The sequence below is a fragment of the Mesoplodon densirostris genome, chromosome 2, assembly GCF_025265405.1.
Source record: "Mesoplodon densirostris isolate mMesDen1 chromosome 2, mMesDen1 primary haplotype, whole genome shotgun sequence".
In the NCBI taxonomy this organism is placed as follows: domain Eukaryota; kingdom Metazoa; phylum Chordata; class Mammalia; order Artiodactyla; family Ziphiidae; genus Mesoplodon; species Mesoplodon densirostris.
Window position 1 is genome coordinate 47,247,889 of NC_082662.1, and position 17,823 is coordinate 47,265,711.

A 17,823-nucleotide genomic window follows, 5' to 3' on the forward strand; every position below is an offset into this window, starting at 1 on the left:
GCTGGGCTCCGGAGACCCAGCCCCAGTCCTCCAGGGCCTCCCGGCTGACAGGGGAGACACATGATGGCAGTAGTGTGTGGTGACAGAGGGAAGCCAGGGTTGTCAGCACCCGGGGTGGGGGGAGACCAGCTGGAGGAGGTCACACCCGCCAGTCACGCAGTCTTCTAAGGCCCCAGGTGCTGGCTGATATTTGTTGCCTTCCTAGCAGGTGACAAGGCTGCCTCCCGCCCGCCTCATGTCCACTCAGCTCCCACCCCTCCCACCGCCCAGCCTTCCTGAGTGTGGCTTCCCATCCTGCAGGTGTCCTACTATAACCAGGCCACCCCAGGCTTTCTCAGGTACGTGACCACCAATGTGACTGGCCTCTCCTCTGAGTTCTACACCACCTTCAAGGCTTGTGAGCAGTTCCTCTTGGACAACCGGAAGGATCTGGCCCCCAGCCTCCAGACTCTCTAGGCATCTTCAGTGGCCACCTCACGCCCAACTCCCACTCCATCCTGCCCTGAGGACACACACGCAGTGCACTGAGGAAGGCAGAGGCATTTATTCCTTCCTGCCACCCCCGTGGGAAGCCTGGACCCAGGGCTCCACCAGCCCAGCACCCCTGGGTGGTCACTTTCTGCCAACATCCGCCAGCAAGTCTTGGTAGGAACTCTGGGGTAGCCTGTAGTAGACTCGGGTCCTCTCCACGGCCCTGGCTGCCAGCAGCACTGCTCGCACAGATGCATAGCTGCCCCAGCCAGGGCTGTGTTCCACTGTGACAGTGGCCCGGGGGGAGGCTGCCAACAGCCTGGCCACGACTCCAGCCGTGCTCTGGCCCAGCGGCCCAGCCTGAAGCTGGAAGGACACGGGTTGCCAGAGGCCCTGGCACAGCTCCAGCATATCTGTGAGCAGCTGTTCCCTGTAGCCACCGCTCAGCACTTCCTCGGGCCAGCCTGGTGCCACCGTCACATGGGGGAAAACCTCGGCCACAGCTGTAAGCAACTCCCTGCCAGTCACGTAGCCAGGGACCACAAAACTCCCATGGGAGATTGTGGCCCCGACCCACACAGGCCTAGGCAGGTGGCCAAGTGTGGAGAGGGTGGCCAGTGTGGCCAGGGATGGCCGGAGGGCTGTGGGCTCTGCTATGTGCACATGGATGCCCCAGCGTCCGGGGCGCGTGGCCAGCTGCAGCAGGCAGAACTCCAGTGTCAGGGCACGGCCATCCGGGTCACGTACGACGGGCACGGGGTCCCCAGCTGCAGGCTCCTGGAGGCCAACTTTCAGCAGAATCATGCCTTCTCTGTCTGGAAGAGGCAATGGAGGCCGCAGCGGGGTAACGGGATCTGTCGATCAGATCTGGGTTCCAGGTGGAAGGGTTGCTTTATGAATGTGCCCGGGGCTCGTCAGAATGATACAATGAGTTGCTAGCTCGGCTCTGGGCCCTTGCCTGTGGCTCAGCCCTGGGGCCCATGCCCGCCTCTCTTGCAGCGTGATGTGACTGAGGGCTCACAGGTGCTGAAGGCCCGGAGCCCTGCACTTTTGACAGCACTGTACTCCCTACCTTGCAGCTGTGTTGCTATGGTAACGGAGATCTGAGGCAGCTTCCCCAAGTGTAGGAAACTCTTGTGGTTGAGCTAGGAGCACAGGGGCTGCAGGTGGACCTTACCTGGGAGTCGCACTGTCCCTGTGCTCCTGTTGCCCTGGATGTCAGGAACCAGCCACTCCACGCTCAGACCCTCACCCCCAGGGAGTTGGAGAAGGGGGATCAGGCTGCCTCCCGTGTAGTAGTTTTGCTTCCGTGAGGCGTTCACTGTGGGGCAAATGGCCAGGATGAAGAGGCCGCTGGTCACAGAGCCCTTCTGTGCACCGCACATCCTCTCTAAGCCTCACAGCAAGCTTCCTGGGAGCTGTAATTCCCTGTTTTATAGATTACAGGTGATTTGCCCAAGGTCCTGCAGCCAGTAAGCAGGGTTGCTGGGATTGGAACCTGATGGAGCCAGGTCCGTCTGGCCCCAAAGCTGGTATTCCTCCCCCTCACCAAGATGGCTCCCAAGGCAGGAATGTTGGGTCTGATGGGTCCCCTTTGAGATGCTAACTGCAGGCTCTCCTAGGTTTGGAGTCAGGGGAGTGAGGTGTTTGGACAAGGTAGTGTCTGCATCACTGATTAGCAGGTACAGTGGAGGGGCCATTCTCTGAAATGCTAGAGTAAACCTTAGAGGAACTGTATTGCAAGGGGAAGCATTTGGGGTCTGGAATTTGCTGGTTCCAGTAGGAGCTGTGCCATGTTCAAGCTGAATGACTTTGTATAAATTACCTAACTGTTCTGAATCTCAGTTGCCCTATCTGTAAAATGGAATCCCTGCTTCACAGATCTATAAAGCTTAGCATACCGTACTGGGGTCTGGCATACAACTGATGCTTAAAACAATTCCTTCCTCCTATCCCTCCTAGGATTTTCCCCTTCCAGTGCCCCATCCCACCTAACTCTGCTGCCGTGTCTACCAAGTGCTGCCCTGTGCAGAATCCGGCCCCACCGCCCTTTCCCACGCTGCCCAGACCCCTCCCTACTGGCGAGCTGCTTGAACTGTGACAGGAGAGGCTCGAAGAGGTCATAGTAGACTTGGTGGGTGGCAGTGTTGTCCCGGACATAGAGGAGATCGTCCACCGACACGGGGTCCGAGGTGGCCTGCCACAGCGTCAGGCTGTACCTGGGGTCCAGAGAGCCAGCTCAGTGCCTGCCTGGGCCCAGCAGCCCTCAGCCCCACTCCTGTACTCAGAGCTGGACCCGAGCTGGGCAGGGGGGGAACACTACCCTGCTTCCTGGGGGCAGAAGAAGCCACAGAGGCCTCGGGAACGATGACTGAGAGTAGAGGCTGAGGAGGGGAGATGGACTGCCCTGCCTGCTCACTTGGAGTGTCTATTTCTGGGTCCTGTCTTAGGAAGGAGACAAGGACAGAAGAGATGGGCACAGGGGGTGGGGCTAGAGGTCAGGTATGAAGAGGGGAAGGGGGCGGCCTCCAGTGGGGAGAGGCTGAGGAAGGTGGTGCTGGGCAGCTGGGGACAGAGTGCAGGGGTGGGGATGGGGCTTCCTCAGTCCCTACAGAGTTATCTTGGGGCAGAGGCTGTAGGTGCAATCTGTGCAGCCCCAGGGAACAGCTGGCTTCCGTGGGAGAAAGCTGTGGGAGGCAAATTGTGTCTCAGTGTAGACACTTTCCAACGGGCAGAGAGTTGTCTGCCAATGGACGGGCTGCCTCAGATGATAGTGAGCTCCCCATTACCAGAGGCATACAAGCAGAAAGCAGGGACATTGTAGAGCATGTGAGCACCAGCAGAGGTTGGGCCAGATGATCAATAAGACGCTTCTAGCCATGAGCCTCTGGGATCTTCCGGGGGCATCGGTGCCTGGGAGCGGGTTTGGAGGGTGTGGGAGCTGTGGCAGGGGCCTGGGAGTCCTCACCTCTCAGATTGGTCCAGCAGCCAGCTGAAGTGGGGCCAGGCAGCCCGCACCATGACAGCCCGCACAGGGAAGGTGACTTTCTGTGGCAGTCCTTCCACCAGCCCCTGCATCTTCTCTACCATGGCTCGGGTATACGTCCTGTTTCGGAACCGGGGCAGGTAGAGGGTGGTCCAGCCTGGAGACAGGGTTGCCTTAGAATACTTCTCCTGGACCAAGGCCAGGAACCTGCAGAGAATCAGAGACGCTGGTTGTTTTTTTTTTTTTTTTTTTTTTTTTTTTTTGCGGTACGCGGGCCTCTCACTGTTGTGGCCTCTCCCGTTGCAGAGCACAGGCTCTGGACGCGCAGGCTCAGCGGCCATGGCTCACGGGCCCAGCCGCTCCGCGGCATGTGGGATCTTCCCGGACCAGGGCACGAACCCGTGTCCGTTGCATCGGCAGGCGGACTCTCAACCACTGCGCCACCAGGAAAGCCCAGGATCTCTTGCATCTATGATATAAGGGCACAGTCCTAAAGACCAGAAATGGCTTGCTCAAAGTCCCCCAGTAGGGCATGGACTTTGGTGTTGGGGAGGTCTGGGTTTGGGTCCTGATTCTGTGACCTTGGGCAGCTCACCCAGCCCCTTTGATTCTCAAAGATGGTATCCTTTCAGGCAGGACAGGCCTTCGTAAACATACCCACATGGACGGGGGGGATGCAATCTAAAGCCCCAGGTGTGGAATGTGGGTTCTCCCAGCTGTGAGAGTCTCTGACCTTTCATATTTTATTTTAAAATTTCATTCAAATTTTGCCTTGATGCAAATTTTAATAGGCAAATAATGTTACCCTCTCTCTCTCTCCCCAAATTATTGAGTAATTTTCTTCACTCCAAGAAGGTGAACCATTATTTATCTTGGGCCAGTGACTACATTTTCAAACTGCTGCTTTCCAAATGCACCTCAGTTTGAGAATCGTGATAAATATTGGATGGATGGCTTGTTGGCTGACTGGCTGGAAAGATGGACGGATGGATGGATGCACGGTAAAGAGCATGGAGGTTAGAGTCAGATAGGCCTGGTTTTGAATCATTCCTCTGCCAATTACTAGATTTAGGCAAGTCATTTAGCTTCAGTGAGATATTTCCTGTATTAATAAAATGAAAATAATATTACCTACCTCATTCTCAAGTAAGAGTTAAGTGGTATTCTACAACTAGAGTACTTAAAACAGTGCCTGTAACACAAAATAAACATTCAACAGATTGTGCCTCAATTATCGTCAGCTTTCTCATCTGCAAAATAGTGAGAAAAGATGCTCCTAACCTGGCATTGCTACGTGAAGATCAACTCAGATATATGCTCTCCTTTTAAGTGGCCCTTTGTAAACTGGAGCACACCATGCAGCTGGTGTTACGTGAGGCCGGTTGGTGGCAGTGCTGGGATTTCATGGGGGGTTAGGGAAGGAGTCAGTGCTTTAGACTTTTCTAGCAGGCCAAGTGCTGCCCTTGTCACTGGACTAGGCCCTGTTTGCCCTCCAGGAATAAACACTGTAGTAAGGGTGACAAACCTGTAATCTGACGGTGATAGTCCAACGAAATCAGGACTGTCAGGAGAAAGTGTGAGTGAAGGCCCTCAGGGGCCTTGGATGTCAGGGAAGTTTCTGGGATAGGTAATGACTGGGCAAAGGTTCATCAGGAAATGGGGGAAGGGCATTCGAGGCAGAGGGAATAGCACGTGTGAAGGCTCAGAGGTCAGACTGCATGGTGTGGCTGGAAGCAAACTCAGCAAAGGTCCCCTGAGCACCTACTGTGCCAGATGTTGATGGAAGAGGATTGGACACAGCTGGGGCAGAGAGGCGAACACTCACTGTGTAGCATTGACTTCTATCGGGATGGCCATGTTGGGGCCCCTCAGGATGTCGGCATTGATCCACACAGGCCTCTGAACTCTCCCCTCCTCGGTCAGCCGCCGCAGGAGGTCCAGGGAGGGGCCCACGGCCTTGATGCTCTTGAAGTCTAGTTTGATGCCTGTGGGGAGAGGGCCAAGGGCTTGGGGAACTGGTCCCTCATGCTCAAGGAAGAAGGAAACAGAAGACATGACTTCCTGGGACAGAAACAGCAGGTATGGTATGTGTGTTGGGGGCAGGGAGGGAAGACGGACCAGATTCTCGCTGAGTGTGAAGAAGGGCTTTCAAACAGGCAGAGCTAACCTGGAGAGAAAGGACTTGCCTCTGTAGGAATGAGCTCCCATCCCCCATCACCAAGGGGAGGAAGCAGATGATGGGTAAGGGCTTGGGACTTGGGGCAGGTTCAGGGGTTGTCAAGCGTCGGATGAAAAGGGACTGTGATTCTTGGACAGGCAGGCTCAGGGGGTCCTAAGCCACCTGAGCCTGAACAGCAGGAGATGAGGCTGAGAAGTTAGAGCAGGATGTTGAAAGACAGGCCAAGGAGATCACACTTTGTCCTGAGGACAATGGGGAGCCATGGAGGGTTAAAGCAGGGGAGTGACGTGACAATTGGCATTTTGGAAAGCTCACTCAGGTCGGGGCTGAGTTTGGAAGCAGGAAGCCAGTGAGGAAGGAGGTCCAGGAGAAAGATGATGTGACTGGGACTGGATCAGGGGGTAGGGTTCAGGGTTAGAATTGGCAGGTGCAGCAGCTGAGCGGATGTGGGGGATGAGGGAGAGACATTAGGGTGATGCCTGGATTCTGACTATAACTGGCAAAGAGACATGGGAGGGGAAGGTGGAATTTGGCTTTTGAGCATGTTGTATCCAGTTCCACGGATTCGGGCCCAAACATGTTTGGCCCTTTGCAGCTTACCCTGCACTTTTTCATCCCTCATCTCACTGATCTTCCCCGAGCCCAGGCCTCTAGAGCGGTGGGCTGGAAAGCCAAGGCAACGAGCAACTCCTGACGAGCACTGGACTAGCTTCCTAGTGGAAGGACCCCTGCAAATGCGGCCTGAGGACCAGAGGGCTGGGCAGCTGGGGAGGGGCTGAGAGAGGTCCTTACCCTTCTGGGAAGAGGCCAGCACGGCCTCCAGCCACTGCTGTAGGGTGTTGTCACTGTAGATGGCTGGGGGGTGTGCCATGATGGGGACCCCTGTCTCGTTGACTGTGCCAAGCCCTTCTACCGTGACGTCTGCCTCCAGGGCCATAGCGTCACCTGTGCAAGAGGACAAACTCCATCTTGATTGGTTCCTTTTTTTTTTTTTTTTTTTTTTGCTGCACAACTTGTGGGATCCTAGTTCCCCGACCAGGGATTGAACCTGGGCCCCGGCAGTGAGAGGGCCGTGTCCTAACCACTGGATCGCCAGGGAATTCCCAGATCATTTCCTTTTTTAAAGCAATTTTTCTCATCATCAAAGTATTACACATTTATTATAGAACATTTGGAAAATACAGAAAAGCAGAAAGAGGAATATTCACCCACATTTCTAAATTTTTGCCACTAACAAATAATGATGCATATTTTATTCTGATTTTCTGATTATTTTTTATCCTGACTTGAGGAAAGCATTTCCATCATAGTTCATTTTTTGATGTATTTTCTTCCACTTTTATCTATGTGTAGTTTTTACACAGTTGGGAATACTCTGCATTTATAATTTTAATCTTTTTCTTTCAATAGTGACACATTTTTTTACAATCTTTTCTATGTTTCATTAAAAAAAAAAAACTGCAAAAACCCTGATTGAGGGCACTCACCCTGCTTTAGTTAGCCACTCTCCCTTTCCTGAGACATCCTAGTAGTTTCTAAATTTTTGCTACTAACAAATAATGATGCATGTTTTATTCTGATTTTCTGATTATTTTTTATCCTGACAAGGAATTTGAGTCAGGGCCATGCAGGGTGTTTTTAAGGCCCATACTAACAAATTACTGTCTAGAAAAATTCTTCTGACTCATGTTCCTGCCAGAAACACGTAAGCTGGCCCATCTCCGGCACACTTACAGCACTGAGCATCGTTATTTTTATCTTTTAAATGCACACAGTTAACTCCATCAGGTGGCTGTGTGACGCCTGCTCCGAGAGATCAGTCCAGGAGGAAGCTGAGGCCTTTCAGTGAGAAGCAGGCCAGAAGAGCCGGCCAGGGTCTCTGTCTAAGGAATGGAGTGGAGGGCAGGCGGGGTTGCTCTCAGCTCCTGCCCCACCACAGACAGTTGGCATCAGAGGGCCTCTTGTGTTTGACACTCGCAGCCTCGTGACTCGAGCCCTGCTCCCCTCCAAGTCCATTCTGCACACAGCCACTAGAGTGAGTATTCCAAACACGTACCTGATCGTGTCACTTCTGTTAAAAAATCAAAACGTCCCTGCCCGTTGTCCTAAGAGTCCAAGCTAAATGCCTTACCATAGTCTGTGAGGTCCTGCATGACCAGGCCTGGCAAACTTTCCCATCTCATCTCGAGTCCCTCTCTCCCTCAATCTCTAGCTTCCAGCCACTCCTGTTTCTCCAGCATTACTGTGTGCACAAATCACCCAGGAACTGTTAAAATGCAAGTTCTGCTCAGTAGGTCTGGGGTGGGGCCCAAGATGTCTAACGATCTCCCCCGTGATGCCCATGCTGCTGGTCCGTGGCCCACACTTTGAGTATGGATGCTCAAATATCTTGTCTTCCCTTCTCTGGGCTCTTACACATGGCTGTTGTCTTGGCAACACTTCCCTCCGCAGCTTTACTAGGCCACCTCCAGCTCATCCGTGGGTGTTGGCTTAAAATATCAAGGAGGCCCCCCCTAAGCCACACATCCAGTCTAAGTTAGGTTGCCAGCTTCTCCTCTGGGTGCTCAGCCCCCACGTAACCACTCATTTAGCACCAGCTTTCCTGAGTGTAAGTGTCAGGGAGCAGGGTCCGGGTCTGTGTTGCCCATCACTTGGATTCCCAGTGCCAAGACAATACTAGGCCTAAAAAAGGAGCTTCAAAAATGTTTGTTGGAGGATAAAAGACCGAATGAATGGGTGATAGAAAAGTTTAGATCAACCAGCGCAGGTTCAGAAAGGTGATAGAGCTTGCCCAAAGTCGCAGAGAATTTTTGCAGATTTCTTTAAAATGTAGCTGTCTGGATTTCCAGGAGGGGGAGGAAGCTGAGTGCCAGGCTGTCCCCAGCACTGAGCCAGGCGCTTTGCATTGTCCCATTTCATCCTCATATTATACCTCCTGCCCAGTGCTCTGGACTCCCTGGAGTCCTCACTGGCAAGATGGGGATGAGCCTCCCTGGGCCGTGACTACAGGACATGGACATAAAGGCACGTTGTAAACTGTGAAGGGCTATATGAAGGTAGCCTTTATTTATGTATGTATGTATGTATGTATGTATGTATTATTTTTTTTTGCGATATGCGAGCCTCTCCCGCTGCGGAGCACAGGCTCCTGACGTGCAGGCTCAGTGGCCATGGCTCACGGGCCCAGCTGCTCTGCGGCACATGGGATCTTCCCGGACTGGGGCATGAACCCGTGTCCCCTGCATTGGCAGGCAGACTCTCAACCACTGCGCCACTAGGGAAGCCCGGTGTAGCCTTTATTTTTATGGCTTGAACACAAAGCCCTTTCTTTCCTTAACTTTTGGTTACCTGGGAATGCAAAGGGAGGGGTCCAAAGGGTTTGGGGCCCATCAAGGCCCAGAGAAGCCAGGCCCGAGGGGGGCAGCTGGGCAGATAAGAGGGTAGTTCAAGAGAATGGATACTGAGGGGTCTCCTTCCCCATCTAACGGGAGCCCGTTCCGGTCTGGGGAGGGTGGGGGCACGCTGGGAGGGAGCCAGGGCTGGAACCCAGGTCTCTGAGGCCCGGAGAACCTCCGATGCTGCTGCCTTGCTTGACGTTCACCAGCTGCCTTCCTTGAGACACTGTGAGCCCCTTGAACACAGGGCCACATCTCACTCATTTCTAAACCTCCTCCTGAGCTGGGTGCAGAGTAGGGGCCCAGCCAACACTCAGTGAAGCGGACTAAAGGCTGATGGACCTAACCTGCCTCCTTGCGATCGCCACCTGGATCCAGCTTCCTCCTGAAGTCTTCTCCCTTGTCGTTTACACCTGTTGTGTGCCTTCCAGATGCTGAATCTGGGGGGCCAACTTCCTTGGTTGGGGGTGTGAAGGAACAGGAGATGAGGAAAGGATCAGGTTTCCGCAGCCACAGTAAGAGTCCTGGTCCTCAGGGGCGCAGTCACGTGGGAAGGAGTGATGCTCTCCAGAGGGAGCCCACAGGAAGTTACCAGACCCTCCTTCCCCTCCCCCACCCGCCAGGAGCTCTATGCATCACGTCTGGCAGGAGAGCGCTGTGGTTGAGTGTGCAGATCCTGAACCCAAGGCTGCTAGCTTCCAGTCCCAGCTCTAACACTTGCAAGCTGTGTGACCTTGGGCAGGTTACTGGACCTCTCTGTGCTTCCTGTCCCCTCGTTTACTAGAAGTAAATAATAAAATACCCTTTGTTAGGCATTCACTAAGTATTAATTATCATTTACGTGGAGCAGCTCACTTAACTAGGGTGAGCACATGTCCCCGTTTGCCTGGGATAGTCTGGTGTATTCCTGTTGTTTCAGCATAATTATTAACAATGACCTCTTTCACTATCAAAAGTGCCCTGGTTTGGATGATAAATGATATGGTCACCCTACTAGCCCACATTTTGCAGAGGGAAAAACTGAGCTGCAGATGGGTGAAGTCACCTGTCCCAAATCACTCCTTTGGTAAATGATAAAAGGTAGAATTTGAACCTAGTCTGTCTGCCTCCTAGGCCTTTGCTGTTGCCCCTCCCCTCCACATGGTGTCCAGTCACGTTCAAGGTGATTTCACTGGCCTAACCCTGGCCTACTATTGGCTCCCCCCGAGGGTCCCCACCTCAGTTGTGGAGCCACCCTCCTTCCAGAGGCCTACCCCAGGGACCTAGCAGGACCCTCAGGGAGAAAACTGGGCCTGGGGTCCTCCACACCCCTGCAGCTATGCTAAGGGGTGCCTCTGCACGCTCCATGCTGTTTGGGCACTGCCTGGTTGGGGTCCTTAGCTTTCTTCTTGGCCAAGGTCCCAACTTGGTGGGGCCTGATCCCTTACCTATTGCCCCAGGGCTGACCTGGGATGAGCCTGGGGCTGGCAGATCCTCTTTGCTTTCCCTCAGGCCTTATCTGCCAGATAAGAGCCCTCCCTCTTGCCAGGGAGTTTTCTGGCCTCTTATCACCCAAGTCTGGCCATTAGCCTCCCGATCCTGAAGCAGCAGCAAACTGGCTCCACCCAGCCTGTGGTGGCCTCTCCTCTGCTGACTGCCAAGCCTGCCTCCTCCAGGAAGTCTCCCTAAGGACTCATTCATTCATTCAGCAAACCTTTCCCAGATGCTCATTCCCAGGCTCTCTGCTGGTGACTCTGCAGGAGTAAGAGCCAGAGGCCTGGCACCTAGGTCTTGCTCTGCTTCAGACCTACTGTGTGACCTTGGACAAGACCCTCTGGATCTCACTTTCCTAAAATTGAGGGATTTTGGTTGAGCAGTGGTTCTCAAAGTGTGATCCTGGGGCCAGCAACATCAATGTCACCTGGGAACTTATTAGAAATGCAAATTCTCAGGCCCCACCCCAGAACCATTGAATCTGAAACTCCAGGGGCGGGGCTAGCAATGTGTTTTCTGAAGCATGCTCAAATTTGGGGACCCTTCCTTTCATCTTGAATAATCACTGCTTTAGAGTTTACAAGCACATACATGAACATGATCTAATGAGCTTCCCCATAGTCCTGGAAGAGTGATCTTCCCTTTTGAACTGGGCCAGGCATAATGCAGCGGTTTAGAGCATGGGAGCTGACCACTGGGTGCTCCAGTGCTGGCTTAGCCATTTTCAAACAGTGTGACCTTAGTGAAGTTAGGTAAGTCACCTAACTTTTCTGAGCCTCCATTTTTCTTCTGTCGCATGGCACCCACAAAACAGGCTGCTGGTAGTCCCAGGAGACCCACGTGGAATGTGAGTGTGTGTCCCCACAGGGAGTGATTGCCGACTGGTTGCCGTAATCATTCTGAATCAGAGGCTCAGGAGTTACACAACTTGCTCAGGCTTCCACAGCTCGTTTTTGGTAGCGCTGGCACTCAAACATCTTCTGGCTCTTTAGACTTTGAGGACAAAGGCCTCCTTGGCAGGGAAGCTGTCTCCTGACAAGGCCTGGGACGAGGGGCAGGATGTGACCTTGGAACCAGATATCTCTGCACAACCTGAGCCAGTCACTTAACCCCTGAGCCCCCACTTTCTCAAGTGGAGGATGGCAAGAACGCGGTGATACCCATCCTAATGCCACCTCATAGGTAGTGCTGTCTTAGCCCCACCTCTGCTCTCCCTCCATTGCCTCCACCTCTGCCCCGGCCTGCCCCAGTCCTGGCAACTGGACTTACTGCTGAGGGCAGCCCTCATCTCCTTCTGGCTATTGGCAGCATGGTACCAGGTGACCAGCAGGCCGTCGTGTTGGCTGATCTGACCCAGGCTCAGCAGGTAGTCCAGCATGTCTGCATCGGAGCGGCAGGCCACATCCTGCTCACAGCCTGGAATCAAGGCGAAGGGAACTGTCAGCATCAGTTCTTGCCCCAGATCAAGACTCTCATCCGTACATCCTACTAACCCTCCTTGGGCCCTGGGGAGTGTCTAGCACACCATCTAGCAGAGACAGTGGACCCCAGATTCATCAGTGCTGGGAGAGAGAGAAATACGTGGGGTCCTGGGGACAATGATGCTCTGAACCAGCCTGCAGGTGTTGGGAAGTTCACTGATAAGGGAACATTTAAGGGAGACTTAGAAGGATGGGTGTGTAAATTTGACCAAAAAAGGGGACTACGTTATTTCAGACAGAGAGAACAGTATAAGCAAAGGTTTGACCATAGGAAATATATGGTTGCCTAAAGGAATGGTCATTGGCCTGGTACAGAATGCAGAGAAATGGAATAGGGCAAGATTGGAAGAGGGCTATGATCCAGTTGTAAATTGCTTTGGGCGCCAGCAAAGGAGTTGGGTGTGTGCTGGAGACAGCAAACTAGGTTTATGTTTAGAAAGATCTCCTTACACAGTGGTTAAGAATCTGCCTGCCAATGCAGGGGACACGGGTTTGAGCCCTGGTCTGGGAAGATCCCACATGCCGTGGAGCAACAAAGCCCATGTGCCGCAACTGCTGAGCCCACGTGCTGCAACTACTGAAGCCTGTGTGCCTAGAGCCTGTGCTCCGCAGCAAGAGAAGCCACTGTAATGAGAAGCCCATACACTGCAATGAAAAGCCCATACACTGCAACGAAGAGTAACCCCTGTTCGCCACAACTAGAGACAGCCCACACATAGCAATGAAGACCCAACACAGCCAAAAATAAATAAATAAACAAAAATTAAAAAAAAAAAAAGGAAATATCTCCTTGGTGGCAGAGCAAGCATGGGCTGGTGTGAGCAGGCTGGCAGCAGAGACTGTGTGGAAGTGGGAGGGCTGCTGTAGGGGTCCAGCAGGAGACAGAGGCTTGAGAGGTCATGGTGGGCAGGAATGGAGGGTAGAGGATGGGAAGGAAGAGCCTCGAGGCACAGGACTGAAGATACAGGCATGAGGCAGGAGGAAGAGAGGAGGCTGCTCCCAGGACCCTGTGTGGATGGAGGTCCCTTCACCGGGAGAGGGAGCAGACGGGAGAGGGAAAGTTCAGCTCAGTCAGCTGAATATGAGATGCCTGCGTGACCCTCCAAGAAGGAATATTCATCTGGGGGCACAGAAGGAGGTCTGGGCTAAAGACCAAGGTTTGTTGGTCCTCAGGTAACTGAAGCCTGGTAAAGAAGGAAGGGAAAGTTAATGGGACTGTCGATTGGGAATCGAGTCTTGGTGGGGTTGGTGATGGGAGGGGCAGGTAGAGCTGTGGATGGAGGAGAGTCTTGGTAGGGAGGGGAGAGGAGGCCATCAGGGCTGTCAATGGGGACAGAACCTTCTGGGGGCAAGGAGTGAGGGATGGGGGAAGCCGACCAGATGGCATGACCGGGAAGCTCCTACCTGGCAGGTTGCTCTGCTGCAGCGAGAAGTACAGGATCAACCCGATGGCGAACACCAGAGTCACACAGGCACTGCTGACAAGGGCCCACTTCGAGCACCCCTTCTTGCAGGCCATGATGACCCTCTCTGGGAAATGCCCCACACTGCTCGCAGTGCAGAGTCTCCTGAGGCTCTCAGAGCTAGGATCTGATGGGAGGCAGGAGCCTTAGCAGCACCTAATTGTCCCCTGGCAGGCCAGGAAAATGTCCCAGAAGACAGCTCCCAAAGTCCTTCCTACCTTCCCGCCCTCCTCCTCCTCCTCCTCTCTCTCTCCCAGGATCTTAACGGGTCAAGCAGAAAATCCTGCTACCTTCAAAATGACCTTTGAGCACATTAAGAGTCAGCAGAGGATGTTAGACTGAGCCCCACCTGCTGCCTGTCTGCCCCTGCATGGGAGCTGGGGGACCAGGGATCTAGATCCAGCTTGACTTTGCTTTCCTGAAGACCTGGAGGTTTTCTGCCCCTGCATAAAAGGAGACACCTAGGTGGTTCTTCCCTTTTTCTGCCCTGCCCCAGGGAGTCACGAAGGTCAGGCAAGGGTGGGTGACAAGGACAGATTAGATCGGCCGGAGGAATATGAATTTTCCTTCTATCCCAGATAGACTCTCTACCTGAGATTGAAAGTGATAGGCTTGGAGGGCAGGGGGGAAGATGGCAGAGTAGAAGGACGGGCGCTCACTCCCTCTTGCGAGAGAGCACCGGAATCACAACTAACTGCTGAACAATCATCAATAGGAAGACACTGGAACTCACCAAAACAGATACCCCACATCCAAAGACAAAGGAGAAGCCACAATGAGATGGTAGGAGGGGCGCAATCACAATAAAATCAAATCCCATAACTGCTGGGTCGTTGACTCACAAACTGGAAAACACTGATACCACAGAAGTCCACCCACTGGAGTGAAAGTTCTGAGCCCCACGTCAGGCTTCCTAACCTGGGGGTCCAGCAACGGGAGGAGGAAATCCTAGAGAATCAGACTTTGAAGGCTAGCAGGATTTGATTGCAAATCAACAGGACGGGGGGAAACAGAGACTCCACTCTTGGAGGGCACACACAAAGTAATGTGCACACAGGGACCCGCGGAAGAAACAGTGACTCCATAGGAGACTGAACCAGACCTACCTGCTAGTGTTGGAGGGTCTCCTGCCGAGGCAGGTGTGGCTGTGGCTCACAGTGGGGACAAGGACACTGGCAGCAGAAGTTCTGGGAAGTACTCCTTGGCGTGAGCCCTCCCGGAGTCCACCATTAGCCCCACCAAAGAGCCGGGTAGGCTCCAGTGTTGGGTTGCCTCAGGCCAAACAACCAACAGGGAGGGAACCCAGCCCCACCCATCAACAGTCAAGCGGATTAAAGTTTTACTGAGCTCTGCCCACCAGAGCAACACCCAGCTCTACCCACCACCAGCCCCTCCCACCAGGAAACTTGCACAAGCCTCTTAGGTAGTGTCATCCACCAGAGGGCAGATAGCAGAAGCAAGAAGAACTACAATTCTGCAGCCTGTGGAAGGAAAACCACACTCACAGAAAGATAGACAAAATGAAAAGGCAGAGGACTTTGTACCAGATGAAGGAACAAGATAAAACCCCAGAAAAACAACTAAATGAAGTGGAGATAGGCAACCTCCCAGAAAGAGAATTCAGAATAATGTTAGCGAAGATGATCCAGGACCTCAGAAAAAGAATGGAGGCAAAGATCGAGAAGATGCAAGAAATGTTTAACAAAGATCTAGAAGAATTAAAGAATAAACACCTAGAAGAATTAAAGAACAAAAAAACAGTGGGGAACAATACAATAACTGAAATGAAAAATACACTAGAAGGAATCAATAGCAGAATAACTGAGGCAGTAGAATGGATAAGTGACCTGGAAGACAGAATGGTGGAATTCACTGCCACAGAACAGAATAAAGAAAAAAGAGTGTAAAGAAATGAAGACAGCATAAGAGACCTCTGGGACAACATTTAATGCACCAACATTCACATTATAGGGGTCCCAGAAGGAGAAGAGAGAGAGAAAGGACCCGAGAAAATATTTGAAGAGATTATAGTTGAAAACTTCCTTAACATGGGAAAGGAAATAGCCACCCAAGTCCAGGAAGTGCAGAGAGTCTCAGGCAGGATAAACCAAGGAGAAACAAACTGAGACACATAGTAATCAAACTGACAAAAATTAAAGACAAAGGAAAATTCCTGAAAGCAGCCAGGGAAAAATGACAAATAACATACAAGGGAACTCCCATAAGGTTAACAGCTGATTTCTCAGCAGAAACTCTACAAGCCAGAAGGGAGTGGCATGATATATTTAAAGTGATGAAAGGGAAGAAACTACAACCAAGATTACTCTACCTGGCAAGGATTCAGCTACTACGGAGAAATCAAAAGCTTTACAGACAAGCAAAAGCTAAGGGAATTCAGCACCACCAAACCAGCTCTACAACAAATGCTAAAGGAACTTCTCTAAGTGGGAAACACAAGAGAAGAAAAGGACCTACAAAAACAAACCCATAACAATTAAGAAAATGGTAATAGGAACATACATATAGATAATTACCTTAAATGTGAATGGATTAAATGCTTCAACCAAAGGACCCAGGCTTGCTGAATGGATATAAAAACAAGACCCATCTATATGCTGTCTACAAGAGACCCACTTCAGACCCTGGGACACATACAGACTGAAAGTGAGGAGACAGAAAAAGATATTCCATGCAAATGGAAATCAAAAGAAAGCTGGAGTAGCAATACTCATATCAGATAAAATAGACTTTAAAATAAAGAATGTTACAAGAGACAAAGAAGGACACTACGTAATGATCAAGGGATCAATCCAAGAAGAAGATATAACAATTACAAATATATATGCACCCAACATAGGAGCACCTCAGTGCATAAGGCAACTGCTAACAGCTATAAAAGAGGAAATCATTGGCAACAAAGTAATAGTGGGGGACTTTTAACACCTCACTTACACCAATGGACAGATCATCCAAACAGAAAATTACTAAGGAAACACAAGCTTTAAATGACACAATAGACCTGATAGATTTAATTGATATTTCTAGGACATGCCATCGAAAAACAGCAGATTACACTTTCTTCTCAAGTGCACATGGAACATTCTCCGGGATAGATCACATCTTGGGTTACAAAATCAAGCCTCAGTAAATTTAAGAAAATTGAAATCATACCAAGCATCTTTTCTGACCACAGTGGTATGACATTAGAAATCAATTACAGGGAAAAAAAAAGTAAAATCACAAACACATGGAGGCTAAACAATATGTTACTAAATAACCAAGAGACCACTGAAGAAAACAAAGGGAAATCAAAAAAATACCTAGAGACAAATTACAATGAAAACACGACAATCCAAAACCTATGGGATGCAGCAAAAGCAGTTCTACGAGGGGAGTTTATAGCAATACAAGCCTACCTCGAGAAACAAGAAAAATCTCAAACAATCTAACTTTACACCTAAAGGAACTAGAGAAAGAAGAACAAACAAAACCCAAAGTTAGTAGAAGGAAAGAAATCATAAAGATCAGAGCAGAAATAAATGAAATAGAGACAAAGAAAACAATAGCAAGGATCAATAAAACTAAAAGCTGGTTCTTTGAGAAGATAAACAAAATTGATAAACCATTAGCCAGATTCATCAAGAAAAAGAGGGAGAGGACTCAAATCAATAAACCTAGAAATGTAAAAGGAGAAGTTATGACAGACACCACAGAAATACAAAGCATCCTAAGAGACTACTACAAGCAACTCTATGCCAATAAAATAGACAACCTGGAAGAAATGGACAAATTCTTAGAAAGGTATAACCTTCCAAAATTGAACCAGGAAGAAATAGAAACTATGAACAGACCACTCACAAGTAATGAAATTGAAACTGTGATTAAAAATCTTTCAACAAACAAAAGTCCAGGACCAGATGACTTCACAGGTCAATTCTATAAAACATTTAGAGAAGAGCAACACCCGTCCTTCTCAAACTCTTCCAAAAAATTGCAGAGGAAGGAACACTCTGAAACTCATTCTATGAGGCCACCATTACCCTGATTCCAAAACCAGACAAAGACACTACAAAAAAAGAAAATTACAGAGCAATATCACTGATGAACATAGATGCAAAAATCCTCAACAAAATACTAGCAAACAGAATCCAACAACGCACTGAAAGGACCATACACCGTGATCAAGTGGGATTTATCCAAGGAATGCAAGGATTCTTCAATATATGCAAATCAATCTATGTGATACACCATATTAACAAATTGAAGAATAAAAACCATATGATCATCTCAGATGCAGAAAAAGCTTTTGACAAAATTCAACACCCGTTTATGATAAAAACTCTCCAGAAAGTGGGCATAGAGGGGATCTACCTCA

At 50.7% G+C, this 17,823-nt stretch overlaps 2 protein-coding genes across 2 annotated transcripts in view; one reads left to right on the forward strand and one right to left on the reverse strand.

The window, feature by feature from the left end:
* Positions 1-2,639, forward strand: part of ACOT11 (acyl-CoA thioesterase 11) — a 53,676-nt gene extending 51,037 nt beyond the window's left edge. Inside the window, exon 16 of the mRNA XM_060083874.1 lies at positions 301-2,639. Coding sequence (XP_059939857.1) covers positions 301-456 — 156 coding nt within the window. The 3' untranslated portion in view covers positions 457-2,639. The remainder of the gene's footprint in view (positions 1-300) is intronic.
* Positions 613-13,504, reverse strand: FAM151A (family with sequence similarity 151 member A). Its single transcript, XM_060119250.1, has 8 exons — positions 13,390-13,504; positions 11,774-11,920; positions 6,429-6,581; positions 5,283-5,442; positions 3,440-3,664; positions 2,551-2,690; positions 1,649-1,792; positions 613-1,286 (listed from the first exon to the last, which is right to left on the reverse strand). Exons 1-8 carry the CDS (start codon positions 13,502-13,504, stop codon positions 613-615), a joined length of 1,758 nt encoding a protein of 585 aa, XP_059975233.1.
* Positions 13,505-17,823: the final 4,319 nt, after the last annotated feature.

Coding starts and splice junctions, on each gene's coding strand:
- FAM151A (XM_060119250.1), bottom strand. CDS start 13,504: ATGGCCTGCAAGAAGGGGTGCTCGAAGTGGGCCCTTGTCAGCAGTGCC. Junction 11,921..13,389: donor GCAGCAGAGCAACCTGCCAG/GTAGGAGCTTCC, acceptor CCTTGATTCCAG/GCTGTGAGCAGGATGTGGCC. Junction 1,793..2,550: donor ACAGTTCAAGCAGCTCGCCA/GTAGGGAGGGGT, acceptor TTTGCCCCACAG/TGAACGCCTCACGGAAGCAA.